This window comes from Vipera berus, assembly GCF_964194415.1.
Source record: "Vipera berus genome assembly, chromosome: 1".
In the NCBI taxonomy this organism is placed as follows: domain Eukaryota; kingdom Metazoa; phylum Chordata; class Lepidosauria; order Squamata; family Viperidae; genus Vipera; species Vipera berus.
In genome coordinates, this window is record NC_138202.1 from 314,551,598 (window position 1) to 314,568,354 (window position 16,757).

The 16,757-nt window shown below is 38.6% G+C and overlaps 1 protein-coding gene across 2 annotated transcripts in view; it reads left to right on the forward strand.

Moving 5' to 3' along the window:
• Window positions 1-16,757, forward strand: part of PKDCC (protein kinase domain containing, cytoplasmic) — a gene marked incomplete at its 5' end in the record, with an annotated part of 46,841 nt that overhangs the window by 17,259 nt on the left and 12,825 nt on the right. Inside the window, 5 exons of one of the 2 annotated variants that reach the window (XM_081346672.1) lie at window positions 4,675-4,797; window positions 7,524-7,795; window positions 9,122-9,201; window positions 10,690-10,797; window positions 16,417-16,613. In XM_081346672.1, the coding sequence (XP_081202798.1) occupies window positions 4,675-4,797; window positions 7,524-7,795; window positions 9,122-9,201; window positions 10,690-10,797; window positions 16,417-16,445 (612 nt within the window). In that variant the 3' untranslated portion in view covers window positions 16,446-16,613. Of the gene's footprint in view, window positions 1-4,674; window positions 4,798-7,523; window positions 7,796-9,121; window positions 9,202-10,689; window positions 10,798-16,416; window positions 16,614-16,757 lie in introns of those variants that run through there. The other variant, XM_081346671.1, reaches the window with a different exon arrangement.

Below are 16,757 nucleotides of genomic sequence, written 5' to 3' on the forward strand. Positions count from 1 at the left end.
CTTCTCCATATGGAAATCTTTCTGGCCACTTTTTTTCTTTCATGATATGAAATGTATTAAGGAGTAACTTGCTTCCAGGGAATGTTTAATGCTTCCATCATTTTATCCTGCAACTGGTATAAAAACAATTGTTCTATCTAAAGCACTTAAAGATAGGAATGTCATGGTAAGGTTAATATTAGTTAGAGATTAATTGCAAATTAATTATTATTGGTCTCACTTCAAGCCCATACTTACTCATGAATTTTACTGAGTAGCCATGTGGTCAAATTATTCCCTCTCAACCTGATTTTCCTTTCTGAATTTGTAGTAACTGTAGAAGTTTCCTTGTTAGATATTCAGTGGAAGTAAGTTAATATGTGGTCTACTTGAAGACAGATGAAAACCTTCTTGGTAAGTTTTTTTCCAAAGTGGTTTGCCATTGCGTCACTCAAAACTATTTAATATTTTAAAATAAGCGATCATAGGCCCAGTAAACAATACATGCACACCTTTCTGTTATTCTGTGTTGATTCATGATAACTCTTTAATTAACAGTTGAGTTGTCTTGTTGCATACAAATTATATAACATCCAAAGTGGTGTTTGATGGAAGTTAGAGAGGTCAAAGCAGTGCCACCTTCTGGTGATTCATTGGAGGTGTTCCTATGTGTTCCTTTTCTTGTGCAGCCCATGGGATTTGAGGTGGGGGTGGGGGGCAGGAGCCAGCCAAAAGAGCAGACAGATGCGGCTTGGTGAAGAAAGATAAATTACATAAAGTGCTTCTTTATTGCAAGAACGTTTCCCAAAGGTCCAGATGTTATCCTGAGCTTTTAAGAGTGAAGAAAAGATCTGTTAGCACGAATTCTGCTGCTGCTAGAAGCCAGAGCTGATACAACTGTAAACTAGCCCTAACTATCCTTGTCATTATTAGTTGTCTCTTATGTGGCTGCAGCTCTCTAGATGCTAGAAACTATGGAGTGTGTGTGTGTGTGTGTGTGTAGTTGACTTGTGTAAGATGTGATAAGGAGGGGATTCTTTTTACATAAGATAACAGATACACAATGATGTTGATTAAAAAAACAACAACTCTCCACCATTCTTACTCACTTTCAGAACTGTCCTTCATGGGAAATAATCCAGGTTAATTTGTCTATTCCGACATATGTGTTATATAAATCATTCCTAAAGGCTCTGTTCTCAGTTGCTGCTTCTTTAATAGGAGCTGATGATTTGCAACCTCATCTATTTTCCTTAGGAATACTCCCCGGAAAGGCCTGTTATGGAATCAATTGCTACTAATTTCAGTACTGTTTCCAAGCTACTGACATTTACAATGGAAGACAGTTTAATGTGGGGAAAGGTCTAAGATGTGGAGAGCAGACTTAAATTGATTTAGTAGTCAGTCACATTTCACCTGAGAACAAAGAAAAGTATAGTTTGGCGAGGAGAGCTAAGGAGATCTAACTTTGAATTCTACACTAACAGTTACAAGAATTCTTTGGGGTAAACTGCAACCAGTGAAAATTGCAATGTGTGATAAATAATTTTATTTATTTACACATCATCCAGACTGTTTTTCTGGACACTATTCCCTTCTACAGGGTGCACATAATAGAGATGATTGATCATACATTTTCAGACGGTGAGCTCCTCCTGTCCTCTTTGTTTGCTCAAATAGCTTCTATGCTAAATTATACCCAACCTAATAGCAAGGTGATCAATATAATTGGAGTTGTACATAATCACTCATCAGTTTTACACTGCTGATATGTTACAATTCCCCTTACTTTCTCAACTTTGTTTCTTCCTTAACAAGTCAATCGTTTGTTATCTGATCTTTGTTAAAATTAGGTCATGCCCCATGTGTGGATTTCAACACGCTTAAATGAAGATGACTTTTCCTAAAGCAATTGAGGTCGGACATAGCACTGCCACTGCCTCAGTAGTTCCTGGCTAGGCTTCAGGATGGTATGAAACCCAATGTGATATGATTTAAGAATTTAGCTATGCTGCTGCATTTTCTTTATGAAGTGGAATATCCACATCTTCCTGATGATAAGTAGCAACTGAAACTCAAATACGTTCAAAGTTTTAAGCTTTAGGAATATTGCGTTTGTCCTAGGCTAAAAGTTAATCCAGTTAGTGGAAAGTTGCCCAGAGCACTATTAAAACTGTTAGCTGAATTATATATTCTTGATGTTACAAAGGAGGAACACTATTCAATCCATGGAGACCAATCATATTAATAGCATTTAATCAAAGTAATCTCAGTTGGAGTTTAAATTCCAATGTGGATTCTGCTGGCAGGACCACTTTTTGGAATGTGACTCTGGTTCCTTCTTAAAGGATGCAACATGGTTCTGTCAAAGTTCTGCATCTTAAGGAACAAGTCTGATGTCGGATTTTGTCAAACTTCTACTGTACATCTTTCAGATTTCTATTAAAATCATAGTATTTGCTGTTGTAAAATCTTGGAAATTCTTGCAGCTTTGTATTCATTTGTACTTTGTCTTGGCTTTTCCTGCAGTACAGTAGTAATAATTACAGGCAGATGACAACACAATTCTCAATAGAATTCTCACTTCTCATATTTTCCAATTACTTTGCCATCCCCATCGACTTCGATCTTCTTTCTGCTCTTCAGCTGAATAACCACATGACATTTCTCTGTTTCAGAAATCAAACGATGTAGAACTTCTGAAAGTGCACATTTTGTGCCAAATTATCTACAGGTAACCCTTGATGTACGACCACAATTGGGACCAGGATTTCCACTGATAGGCAAGGCAGTTGTTAAGAGAGTTGCCCCTGATTTTGCAATCTTTTTTGCCATGGTTTTTAAGTGAGTTGCTGCAGCTGTTAATGAATCATGTGGCCGTTAAGCAAATCTGACTTTCCCCATTGATTTTGCTTGACAGAAGCCAGCTGGGAAGGTTGATTACATGACCATGGGATATGGCAACCATTCTAAATACATGCCAGTTGCTAAGCGCTCAAAATTTGATCATGTGACCCTGGGACCTGGCAACCATTGTAAATACATGCCAGTTGCTAAGTGCCCAAAATTTGACCATGTGACCCTGGGACCTGGCATTCATTGTAAATACATGCCGGTTGCTAAGCGCCCAAAATTTGACCATGTGACTCTCAGACATGGCAACCATTGTAAATACATGCCAGTTGCTAAGTGCCTAAAACTTGATCACGTGACCATGGGGAAGCTTTGACAGTTCTAAGTGTAAGGACTGGTAGTTAGTTACTTATTTCAGTGCCATTGTCATTTCAAACGGTTTCTAAACAAATCAAGGACTTACCAGTATTGCAGATTTTTAGGTTTTTTTTGTACAGTAATTACATTCCCATGTGTCCAACATCTAATTGTTAAAAGGTATAATTATTGAGCTACAAAGGCATTTAAATCAGAACATTATTTCATAGAAATTCTTGAAATATAATTTTCTTAAAATAGTTTTTTTTCTTAAAATACCTTTTTATCTTTATATTTTGAAAAATAATAGACTATTGACACAGAGTTTTAACACACTGAAGATAGTGGGCATTTTTTCAACATCTATATCTTCTCAGGCATGGGAAATAAAACAGCCATATATTCTTTCCCAATTTCTTCTGCTCAGATCTGTGGTTCATCCTCTTTCTTGTGCAACAGTTCAGAACTGTTGATACTAACAGGAGCTACAGAGGTAGGGAAATAATGGAAAGCCTCATCTGGGGTGAGAATGGGCAAGAGAAGCCCTGGATGCCTTGGCTCCCATTGCACCAAGAATCTTAAAATACCTCGATTTGGGATTAGGGAAGCTTTCTTTGGATAAACTAGATGGAATACCTTTTACAAAATTAGCATTTGATATTTTAAAAATGTGTTGAGTGTGGAAACAGTTACAGAGATAACATGGTGGTGATGAAAATGCAATGAAAAAAAAATCTTCCCACAATGGGGTCTTAATTGGAACAAGGTTCCTTTATTAGCAGATTAATTTATTTTTTTCAAATGTAGCGGCTGTATTCCTCCATTGATAATTTCCAGCCAAGGGGATTCCTATACAGGAATTCTGTGGCTTTTGTGGTTCTATGTTTTGCAAAAATTCAGTTGATTCTCAGGGCAGCTAACAAAATGAAAGGGTAGAGTATAAAAACTTAAAGCTTAATTAAAATTGATACTAAAACCAATTAATTATAATGGAAAGCCTGGCAAAAGAGAGGTGTTTTTACAGGATTTTTCTAAACACAGAGAAAGGGAGCTACATCAGGAAGGGTGAAATTAGAAAGAGCAGAACTGTAGGCTTGTCTGTAAAACTGTGTGTTTTTGTGTGTGGGGAAACCTGAAAAAAAGTAAAGGCAAACCACTTCTACACCACAGAACATGTCCATATATTCAGCAGCAGTTGAATTCAACTTGAGGGACATGTCCATATAGTCAGCAGGAGTTGAATTCAACTCGAGGGAATCTTTACTTTTTATTACCTGCTTTCCTATCTTGATGAACATCACCTGCATAGAAGCATTTTATTTTGTAGGCTAACCCCTTGCCTGTTCTTAATATGCCAATTTTCTCTATGCAGTAAGGTTTTTGTCCAAGTTTTCAACTGTATCACCATGTGAGGTCAGAAGATGATAGGATGAGGAAGAACTCCATACAGAAAATGACTTACATTTTCTATGTGTGCCTTTGCAGCTTCATGGATATTGTTACCAAGACAGCAATGACATCTCAGACACCTTGACTGCCATCACAGAACTAGGTTCACCACTGGAGATGATACAGCTTTTGCAGACTTCTTGGGAGGACAGATTTCATGTAAGTACAATTAGAAATAGTATAGTTTTAATACAACTCTAATGGCAGAAAGTGAAGAGGAACTAAAGAGGCTCTTGTTGCGGGTGAAGAAGGAGAGTGCAAAAGTTTGGTTGAAACTTAACATTAAGAAAACCAAGATCATGGCATCTGGCCCTCTCAATTCCTGGCAAATAGATGGGGAAGAAATGGAGGTAGTGACAGATTTTATTTTCCTGGGCTCCAAGATCACCACAGACGGGGACTGCAGCCAAGAAATTAAAAGAGGCTTGCTCCTGGGGAGGAAAGCCATGGCAAATCTAGACAGCACACTAAAAAGCACATACATCACCCTGCCAACAAAAGTCTGTATAGTCAAGGCTATGGTCTTCCCCAACAGAGAATGAGGTGGCTGGATGGAGTCACTGAAGCAGTAGGTGTGAGCTTAAATGGACTCCAGAGGATGGTAGAGGACAGGATGGCCTGGAGGAACGTTGTCCATGGGGTCAGGATGGGTCGGACATGACTTTGCAACTAACAACAACAACAACAATAGTTTTAATATGCACAAAATAAGTATAGCTAGTCCTTGCTTAATGACCACGCAATCAGCTACCTTGCAAAGTTATGATGTTATTGAATGAGGAGACTTACGACCAAACCTTGTACAGGTAGTCCTTGATGTATGACCTCAGTTGAGTCCAAAATTTATGTTGCTAAGTGAGACAGTTGTTAAGTGAGTTTTGTCCCATTTTACGACTTTACTTGCCATGAATGTTAAGTGAATCACTGCAGTGGTTAAATTAGTAATATGGTTGTTAAGTGAATCCGATTGCCCTGGTGACTTTGCTTGTCAGAAGGTAACAAAAGGTTATCACATGAACTCGGAACAGTGCAACCATCATAAATATGAGTCAGTTGCCAAGCATCTGAATTTTGATCACATAATCGTGAGGATTCTGAAATAGTCACAAGTGTGAAAAATGTTCATAACTCACTGTTCCATTGTAACTTTAAATTGTCACTAAATGAACTGCTGTTAAGTGAAGAACTACCTGTAGTTGCAGCAGTTGCAGTGGCCCCATGATCACTTGATCATAATCTGAATGCTTGGCAACCAGCACAGATTTGTAATAGTTGCAACATCTTGCCATCATGTGATCTCCACTTGCAATCTTCACAAGTCAGTGGGGAAGTTGGCAGGAAGTAGCAAGCCACAAAAAAGTGATATTGGGCTTAACATGCTATTATTCACTTAATGACTGCAGCTGCTGCGATGGCTATTGTGAGTTGGCACACTCATTTGATTTTTTTTTTCACTTTACAACCATGGCACTTAGTGACAGAATTGCTGCTCCCAATTATAGCCATTCACTGAAAGCTACATGTAAAGAAAAGTCTTCTGCTACCTGGCAGTTTTCAGCTGTGTTAGGACTGGAGCTCTCAGCGTAAAAGACCATTTGGATGGGAATTCCGAAGTTGAATCCCCTAAAAACTATTAGGACAGACTGATACAAAAACAAAGACGGACAGGTGATCCTTGGGGGAAATATCAATATAGTGGTACCTTGGTACTCATCTTTAATTGGTTCCAGGAAGCATAATGAGTACCAAAAATGATGAGTACCAAACAATTTTTCCCCGCAAGGAATAATGTAGTGAGTCACAAGGTAGCCGACACCAACAGGTTCTAGCTTGTGTATTGAGTAGCAAACAAACGATAAGTACAGGGCTAAAATTTTCACATCAAAATCTATTGAGTACCAAATTCAATGAGTTCCAAAGCAGTTGAATATCAAGGTATCACTGTAGTAATTCCAAATCAGTGTGAGGTAAATGGGAAGTGACAGAGCTTGTAGACCAGGGGTGTCAAACTCGCAACATCACGTGATGTGTGGTGACCTGTCATGACTTTTTTTCCATTGCCGGCAATGGGGTGGGTGTGGTTTCAGCCTGATGCATCCGGCCTGTAGGCCGGCAGTTTGACACCCCTGTTGTAGACTATGCAAGGGTACTGACACTGTGAGCATTTGCAGTGGGAGAAAGGGGAATATCTTTATCTTTATGTTATCTTTAGTGAAGCGTGCAAACCAATGTTTGCATTTCTTGCATCAGATGAGGAGAGCATATCTTTTGTAAAATGGGGCAAAACTCACTTAACAACGCTGTTACAGCAAAAATTTTGGGCTCAGTTATGGTCATAAGTCAAGGACTATTTGCAAAATGAGTATATTTTGAGGTGTAGTTTTTCTAGACTTTTTTATTGTAGCAGAACAGTTTGCAAGTGAGAAGTATTTTTAATGGAGCAATGTAGAAACCAATTCATTCCATGCCATTTCTATGCTGTATTGTTTCCCAAATAAACTCTCATGTGATGGAAATGTGTGACTGCACTCTGTGCCAGAGCCATCTAGGAGCAATCTGGAGGTGGACTTTGAAATGCATCTTGCAAGATCATGCTGGCACATTGGGTTAAATCAGTTTATAAGAAATTTGTGCATTTGTGATGTTAGCTTCATTTTCTACCCAGGACATCAGAGAGCCAGGTTTGTATGCCAAGGACCAAGAAAAAATATTGAGCAAACTTTCCATGTGCACACTTGGCACTCATAGTTGCTGAATCTGTTTCTAATAATGAAGAAAGCTGAAGGCTTATTGTCATTTTCCATGGTCTCTAACAATAAACAGATATTATTAGGATTGTTCTATTACAAAAGCCATGTGTGACAACTTGGCTTTTCTGATTTCAGATATGCTTCAGCTTAGTTCAGCTTCTGCATTACCTGGCCCATTCTCCTCTTGGCTCTGTAACTCTATTGGATTTCCGACCTCGACAATTTGTGATCGTGGATGGAGAGCTCAAAGTGACAGATCTGGATGATGCGAGCAATGAGGAAACCTTCTGCACTAGCAACCAAGATTGTTTCATGGAATTTCCAGCAAGAAATTTCACTCTTCCTTGTTCTGTTGACGGCAAATGCCAAAGCATGAATGAGAAGAGGAATCTTTACAATGCATACAGGTACTGATCCAAATAGAAGCCGATAACTTAACAAACAAAATCATTGTTTACATATTGAAAACCAGAAAATAGATATTAAGGAGGAGAATGTTACAAGTTATTGTACTGTCCTGGAAGTTGATGAGCAGTCATACTCCAGAGGCTAAAGTAGGCTGGACAGCCATTTGTGAAGGATTTGCGTTACTAGATCCCACACAGTTGATCCTACATTGTGGAGAGGATGAACTAGATGAGTAGATCTGTTGATTATGGGACAGGGTAGCAATTTAAGACCAGTATCAGATAAAGGAGCTGGTTGATCTGTGAAACCAGCTTTGTAATGGTGATGCAAATGTCTATAAGCTGAAAGAACAGTGAAATAGATATATGCTTTGATTTATCACCAAAGTTTCAATGGACACTCCCCCACCCCCCAAAAGGTACTTACAATCCAGATTCAGAATTCTGACAGCTGGGTGCCCTTCCATGATCAGGTGATCACATTTTTGATACTTGGCAACTGGCACATTTATGATTGTTTGCAGCATCTCATGATTTACAATGTTTATTTTTGATGGAAATCAGTTGTTATTTCCAATTTCCAGCAAAAAGCACTCATTGTAGATGATGGGTCTGCTTAATGACTGCTACAAAAATGAAGACAATTGGGACTGCAGGGATTGCCATCACTTAAGTCAGGGGTGTCAAACTCAATTTCATTGAGGGCCGCATCAGCATTACGGTTGCCCTCAGGGGACCGGGTGGGTATGGCCAGGGTGGGCATGGCCTACAGGGTGGGCGTGGCTAGAGTGCATATTGCGTACTGGGTGGGAGTGGCCAGCTCTACATCGTTCGCATCAAGGGTGCCTATGGGGGCCCGGGCAGGAGTGGGACAGATCTGAGGGTCTCTGGCAGAAGGAGGGTCTCTGGGCCAGGGCCAAGGAGGTTGGGGCCATTCTCTCATTGTTTCCAGGATGGCTTCGCGGGCCACATGAAACCACTTCGCGGGCCGGATCCGGCCCCTGGGCCTTGTGTTTGACATGTCTGACTTAAGTGATAAGTCACACTTTACAACTGCATTGCTTACCAATCGAAATTTCAGTCCTAATTGCCATCAAAAATCACCGAGTACCTGTACAGAACATGGTATAATTTTTTTGCAAAGCCCAAAGAGATGTAATTATTGATTGATTGTGTGCCATTAAGTTGCTGTCAATCCCTAGTGATCTTATGGATAGATTTTCTTCAAGATTAACGTGCACATCCCTGCAATTTTATTATTCATTTGAGTTCCTCAACAGCAATTGCCAAACTATTACAAATCTAATACGTTTCATTGCTTTATAGGTTTTTCTTTACATATCTCCTGCCTCACAGTGCTCCTTTATCCTTGAAGCCATTGCTCGATGCGATAGTCAATGCTACTGGTAAGAACACACAAGGAATATTTCTGTATCAGACCAAAATATTTGCATGATCCTGTGCTCATCGAATGCCACTGTATGCATAAATACTTCTTTTCTTGAATCCTAAACTACAGGTAGTCCTCGGCTTATGACCACAACTGAGCTCAAAATTTCAGCTGTTAAGTGTGTTTTGCCCCATTTTATGACCTTTCTTGATACAATTATTAAATGAATCACTACAGTTGTTAAGCTACTAGCATGGCTGTAAAGCAAATCTAGCTTCCTCGTTGACTTTGCTTGTTGGAAGTTTGCAAAAAGTGATCACATGACTTTGGGACACAGCAATGGTCTTAAGTATGAGCCAGTTGGCAAGCATCTGAATTTTGATCACGTGGCCATGGTGGATGCTGCAAAGGTTGCAACTGTGAAAAACGGTCGTAAGCCACTTGTTTCAGTGTTGTTGTAACTTTGAATGGTCACTAAATGAACTGTTGTAAGTTGAGGACTACCTGTTCAGTGCTGAATTTCTTGGAAAGACCTCCAATTTCTTGATTAGGATGAACATTTTGATTCTCCCCACTCAGATACTTTAGCCATTCTGAATGGCATTTTTCAGCCTCCTGACAATTCTATTCCCTTCTTGTTCTTTTGCATTTTATTTATTTATTTTTTTTATTTTAATTCCATTTATATCCCGCCCTTCTCCGAAGACTCAGGGCGGCTTACAAACTTAGCAGTAGCCTTCATTCTATGTATATGCCTGCTTATTAGGGCTTTCACACACACCCCAAGCGGCATTATTACAAAGTCAGCTTAATTGCCCCCAACAATCTGGGTCCTCATTTTACCTACCTCGGAAGGATGGAAGGCTGAGTCAACCTTGAGCCTGGTGGGATGCGAACCATATAAACCATATAAACCATATAAGGTAAAGGTAAAGGTTCCCCCTCACATGCGTGCTAGTTGTTTCCGACTCTAGGGGCCGGTGCTCATCTCCGTTTCAAAGCCGAAGAGCCAGCGCTTGTCCGAGGACATCTCCGTGGTCATGTGGCCGGCATGACTAGACGCCAAAGGCGCATGGAACGCTGTTACCTTCCCACCGTAGTGGTCCCTATTTTTCTACTTGCATTTGTACGTGCTTTCGAACTGCTAGGTTGGCAGAAGCTGGGACGAGTAACAGGCGCTCACTCTGTTACGCGGCACTCGGGATTCGACCCGCCAAACTGCCGACCTTCTGATCGACAAGCTCAGCGTCCTAACCCACTGAGCCACCGCGTAAACCATATACCACGCCATATAAAAAGATATCTTTTGTTTCATTTTCTTCTGGCTGAATTTCAAAGTGGAAATGTAAACGAGAAATTAAGCCTATAATGTTCCCATGCCCACTCCCCCCCATCCAGTTAAAATAATAGGTTTGTGCCTTTCTTTCTACATTTCCTGTACTTTCTGTATGGACAGAGTTTATTTTCTTCTCTAAGTCTTCCCCCCCCCATTTTCTTCTTATAGGAGAACTTCGATGGGGAATAGATGAAACAGCCATTCATCTTGAAAGAGTTTTGTATATGTACAAGAGTGGCATGTATCTTAAGAACTCTACATGGGCACGCAAATCAGGTAAAGTACCAGCTTTTGAAATGGAGGAAATTTCTGGAATTTTATTTCTCAAACAATAAAATATGATGGAAGAATCTGAAAACCATTTTTAAACTGATTTTCACAGAAAGCGGGAAGGGGGAACGAAAAGCCTCTTTAAAGTAGAACTTCATCTGTGGCACGATAGTCAATTGAAATGCAACTCCATGAAAGCTCTTGTCAATCTGAGTCATCCCACACATAAATGTTAACAAGATAAACCTTGGCTATGTTACAGAAGGACCGGGCTCTTAAGCTTTCATTGTGCTTTAGCTGTAAAACATTTTATAGTGCCATAAATTATATTCCACTGTAGTGATACAGAAACAAAGCATATGGGTGTTTGTGGTACAGAAGGGGAGGTTAGTTATGTATGTTCATTTCTAATCTTAAGTCACTGCATTATTAAAGTTGGTTTTCTGGACACTCTGTGCTTTGAAATGATACTGCTTTCAAAATACCTCAGTGGGTTGGTGGTACTGACTGCAAGGAACTAGAATAAATTATCAATTGTAAATAGAACTTGCAGGGTGAGGGAAATAAAGAATTATGCATGCTTACTTCATTGAGTTACTTATAAACTAATAAAGCCAAGATAAAAATCAAATCAAATCAATCAACCAAGCTTATATTTACAATCTAATTATACTTTGCAAAATTATTAGAAATAGTTTCCCACAAACCCCAGCCCACTGATGTTTCATCTAGATCAGAGTTCCTAAAATTGCATTTTGTGGAAAACTACCAATCCCCAAATAACAACAAAATGCCCCTGACCTGTTCTCAAAATCCAAGAAAAGATTTTTGTGGTCTTTGAACCCATTTTTTCCATTGATAAGTTCTGCATAAACCAATTATTTGTTTGGTGTTCCAGGTTCTGAAGTAATTTAAAAAACACCAATCTAGGTCACCTTACTAGCTATATTTTTAGCGGAAAATGTAATGCTTATTTATAAGTAGGACAGATTTGTTATTTTTTCATTCTTATGGTCATTCTTCCCTATATTAATTAGAGTGTGCATGAAAATCCATATGAATTTTTTGCAAATATATGCATTTTTGTATTCCCTTTTCATTATGTACTATATGTACTTTTATAAGATTTTCGCCTAATATAATCTGTTTTTCTGTTATTTTATTCAACATTCACTTTTTCTCCGGTATATATATTAGAATAAATTTATAGCTCACTGGAATAGAAATAGAGTAGGCATAGGTTTGTCAAAACTAATTTGCTCCACTAATTTCAGATGGTCTACTCTAAGCATAATTATATTTGCATCTAACCTTGGCTTCAAAAGTCATAAGCATATTTTACCTTACTAAGATTTTGAATTATACAAAATAGTTAATTTCCCTTAATCCTAAACCAATTGATTTTTTTGAGATTTGAACATGAAAGGACAAGTAAAATAACATAAAATAGCATATGGCATAATTAATAATTGTAAAATTGGCCAGTGATTCTATTGTAAATATATTAATGGTTAAGTTCATGTGTATAAAAGGGAGATTATTTTTTTTCAAGTGGCCAATTGTTACTCTGTTATATATAAAGAAAATTAATACCTATACTATGTTATTCTACAAATAACTTTAAATAGTTTTCATGTCTCTCTCTCTCTCTCTCTCTCTTGAATCTGACAGAAGCATTTAATTTTGTCAATTCAACAAATGAAGGAGAAAAAAATATATTAGAAGTCTGATACACTGTAGGCAGTAACCTGAAAAAAAAAGACTGGGCAGATTTCCAACTTGTAACTATTTTTTTAAAAAGTTTTTTGCTGTGGTTGAAATAAATGGTCATTAGGACTGATTAAAGTCAGATTGAGAATGATTCAAGCAAGTTAAAAGGAGGAAACCACTGCCTCTTTTACCTAATTTATATTACATTGTAGTCCAAGAATTTGACTGGTTAGTGTAAAATGGGTTTGCTTACTATTCAGATAGTAAAGATAGTTTTTTTAGAAAGACTACTTTCCATTCGATACTCACTGTTTTAATATTGTGCTTTTTAAACAGGATATTCGTTTTTGTGTTTACTTTTTTCCAGTAGCCACAAAGGTTGCGTTAAAAATAGTTTTAAGGAGCAGAGGAAGCAAAGCTAACCAGACATTTTGTTGCCCAAGTTGGACAAGAATCCACCTTTTTCATGCAAGCTGATAATTCCAGTATCCAAAGTAAAGTAGATTTTTACTTTGATTCTTGGGAAAGGGCAGCGCTGTCATAAGGACAGCAGGCTATCTTCAGGAATAGGGTTAAATTGCATGGCTTAAATAGCTCTGTTGCCCAATACTTTTACTGTTTTCAACACTTCAGTATCTACTATGTTTTTAAATAATCACTTCCTTCTGCTTACTGTTAGGAACAGTTCAGAAGCAAAGGTTGTCAGGATTCTCTTATATGAAACCAGAAATGTAAATTACACAGGCAATGTTCAGAGAAGCAGATCTGTGTTAAGTAACTTCATTGTGAAAACTGGGGCAGCTGTTAATAAAGGATCACAGTGGTTGCCAAAACAAAATGCAAGCCCTATTTATAGTAAAACTAAGGGCCATTTTTTCTTATTTTTCTCCCATTGACATAGACCCTCATACTTTTGAGTGGAAGGAATGATTAAAACTTGCTCCTTGTTACTGTAAGAGACAGTCGCTAGACTGATCTCAGGCTGTTTGTTTCTGACAATGCCAGAACTACTTCTAACCAAGAATCTCGTCAACTGCTTTTTGGTTTCCTTTATTAACTTTATAAGGCATGTTTGATCTGGCACCCCCTGATTGCTTTGCAAATGTAGCTTTAGCCTAAGCACGATCTAGTTCCTTGCAAATAGCACACGAACATGAAAATCTGTATCTCCACTTAAGATTCCACTAGAAGAGAACATACTGTATACAGCTCACAGCTCAACTGTTGGTTCCTGTATACCAGGGGTGTCAAATTAACAACGTCACGTGACGTATCGCAACATATCACGACTTTTTTGCCATTGCTGGCAATGGGATGGGCGGTTTTGCTATGATGCATCTGGCCTGTGTGCCGGCAGTTTGACACCCCTGCTGTATTCTCTGAGCTTGCTTGTTTGTTTTTTTTAAATCCCATTTATATCCCGTCCTTCTCCGAAGACTCAGGGCGGCTTACAATCTAAGCACAAATCAATGTGCTTAGCAATAGCCTTCATTCTATGTATATGCCTGCTTATTAGGGCTTTCACCCCCCCCCAAGCAGCATTATTACAAAGTCAGCTTATTGCCCCCAACAATCTGGGTCCTCATTTTACCTACCTCGGAAGGATGGAAGGCTGAGTCAACCTTTTCCTGCAGACTTTTCATAATCCAGCTGGTAGTGAAAGATTTGTAGGAACACCTCCACACTCAAAGAACACCAAGATCATACTATTCAGACTATTGGTCTTATTGGAAGCTATACATAATAAAACAAATATCAATGAGAAACTAGTCAAATCCTCTGGTTTAATAATTTTCTAGTTTTTCTCACCTCTAAGATAAAGGTAAAGGTTCCTCCGCACATGCGTGCTAGTCGTTTCCAACTCTAGGGGCCGGTACTCATCTCCGTTTCAAAGCCGAAGAGCCAGCGCTTGTCCGAGGACGTCTCTGTGGTCATGTGGCTGGCCAAAGGCGCACGGAACGCTGTTACCTTCCCACCGTAGTGGTCCCTATTTTTCTACTTGCATTTTTATGTGCTTTCGAACTGCTAGGTTGGCAGAAGCTGGGACGAGTAACAGGCGCTCACTCTGTTACGCGGCACTCGGGATTCGACCCGCCAAACTGCCAACCTAACCCACTGAGCCACCGCGTCCCTTTTCTCACCTCTAGAAGAACAATAAAAAATGAATGAACTCCCTAGTTTGAAAGTCTAATTACCAATTTATTATTGGTCTGCCATTTGTGAAAACCTGACCCAATAGTCTTATAAAAAAAACTTCAAATACAACACACAGCTACACAAAACATTTGGAAAGAGGAAGAAAATACATGTGATTGCTATAACCTTAGCTACGTACGTCTCACATGCACATATAAAAGATATGCCATTTTTAGACAAACTACACAAAGTGACCCCTTATGTCAAATTTTGGGGTCCATATGTAACAATGCATGCTTTTATGCTTACACATTTTTCTTTTCTTTTTCATGATAATAAGCAAAATATGAGCAGAAAAATCTGTGAAGAAAGGGCTTCTGTTATTTAATTGGTGGGCCAAATTGAGGCTTAATGCCTTGATTTTGGAACTTCTTCCCATTAACTCGTTTAATTCTGTGCATATATTTAATCACATGCCTCAGATAAATTCTTCTATGTATTTATAGTATAAATGAAGATATCTTCCATGAAACTACAGAAGTACTCTTGCCATAGGTTTACTGTGATACTCATGGGTTTATAACAAAGCTCTGGTTTGAAATGGGCTAATTCTAAAGGACCAGCAGCTCTTTTATTTTCTAATAATCTTGCAACAATCTTTAATGTGTGTATCGAGGCTGGTAGCATGTGTTGATGCATTTATGTACCTACTTGGTCTTGTCTTCCAGTCTGTGTAGCATGTTTCAGGCAGTGTATGTTTCTTCCATTGGTTGGTTGCTTCCCTGTTCAGTTGTGTTTCAGTTGTGTTCCAGCCAGTCAAAGCAGAGCAACACTGAGTAGAGCACAAATAAGACTGTGTTGTTTTCCTTCATTGGGTGTCCTGCCAATTGTCAGCCAGTGTGGTCCAGTTGACAGAATGCTGGACTTTAACCTGAGTTCAGATCTCAGCTCAGTCATGAACTCAGTGGGTGGCCTTGAACATATACTTATAATAATGTGAAAGGCCAAGGCTGGAAGTCTGGGGTGGGAAAAGGTCTGGGTTACCCAGCTGTTGCAAGAGCTCGGTCATACATAGAGCGGGGTGATGAGCACTGCAGATTGTCATATTTGGAGAGTATTTGATTAGGGAAGGCTGAATTAAAGGGTATACTCAATCCCATTTTCATTATACTGGGGTCTCATTATTTACTGTTCAATGTATTTTGTTTATAGAAAATAATTTCAATATTTTCTTAGCTTTATTCAAATAGAATGAATACAACAGACATTATTAAAGAAACCACTACAGGTTTTAGATTGCTTCCATTTTTTAAAAAATATATTTTTGGACATATTATTAGCTCGCTTCTGGGCCTAAATGCTTACAGATGAATGGTCACCCACAAGAAGGAATATTTTAATGCGTTTTGAGTTAAACTGCTAAATTGGCAAATCAACCTGATGAATAAGAGGTAATGGTGAGACTAGAATGCTATTCTGCCTATGAAGAGTTAACTTTCCATCAAATTATGATTTCATCCTTGGATGAAACTTTCGTCAGTGAATTGCTGTGGCTAAGCTTATATATTGTTGTGGTTGTCTGCTGAAAGCCCTTTAAGAATGATTAAACTACAGCTCCCATCATCCCTAGCCAACATGGCCAATAATAAGAGAGGATGGGTATTGCAGTTGAGTGGCACAAGGTGACTCATATTATCCATCCCTTCAGGGGTAAATATATTTCAAGAACTGCACCCCTTATATAAGCTTGACTAAGTTACAGTGATTTTCTTGTTTCAGAAGGGAATACTTTCTCTGCAGCCACTTAGTTTGAGAACTTTCAAAGAGCTGCTAAAAAGTCAGTATTTTTTTTTAAATTTCACTTCTAATTGCATGTATGTTTGATGTTGGAGTTTAAACATCTCCTCCCTTTGTAGTGTTTCTGAATCTCCGGTTAACTTTTATTAAAATGTCTAATCCTGTTTTAATGAGATTATAGTTCTGAAGTTTTTGAATTTGCAATAAAATGGGCTTTGTTAGGACCAAATTGCAGTTTAGCAAAGTTCATATAAATACAATAAATCTTTTCAATCTTTACTTTACTTTGGTTAAGTAGAGCATAACGGGCAGATCCCCCACAG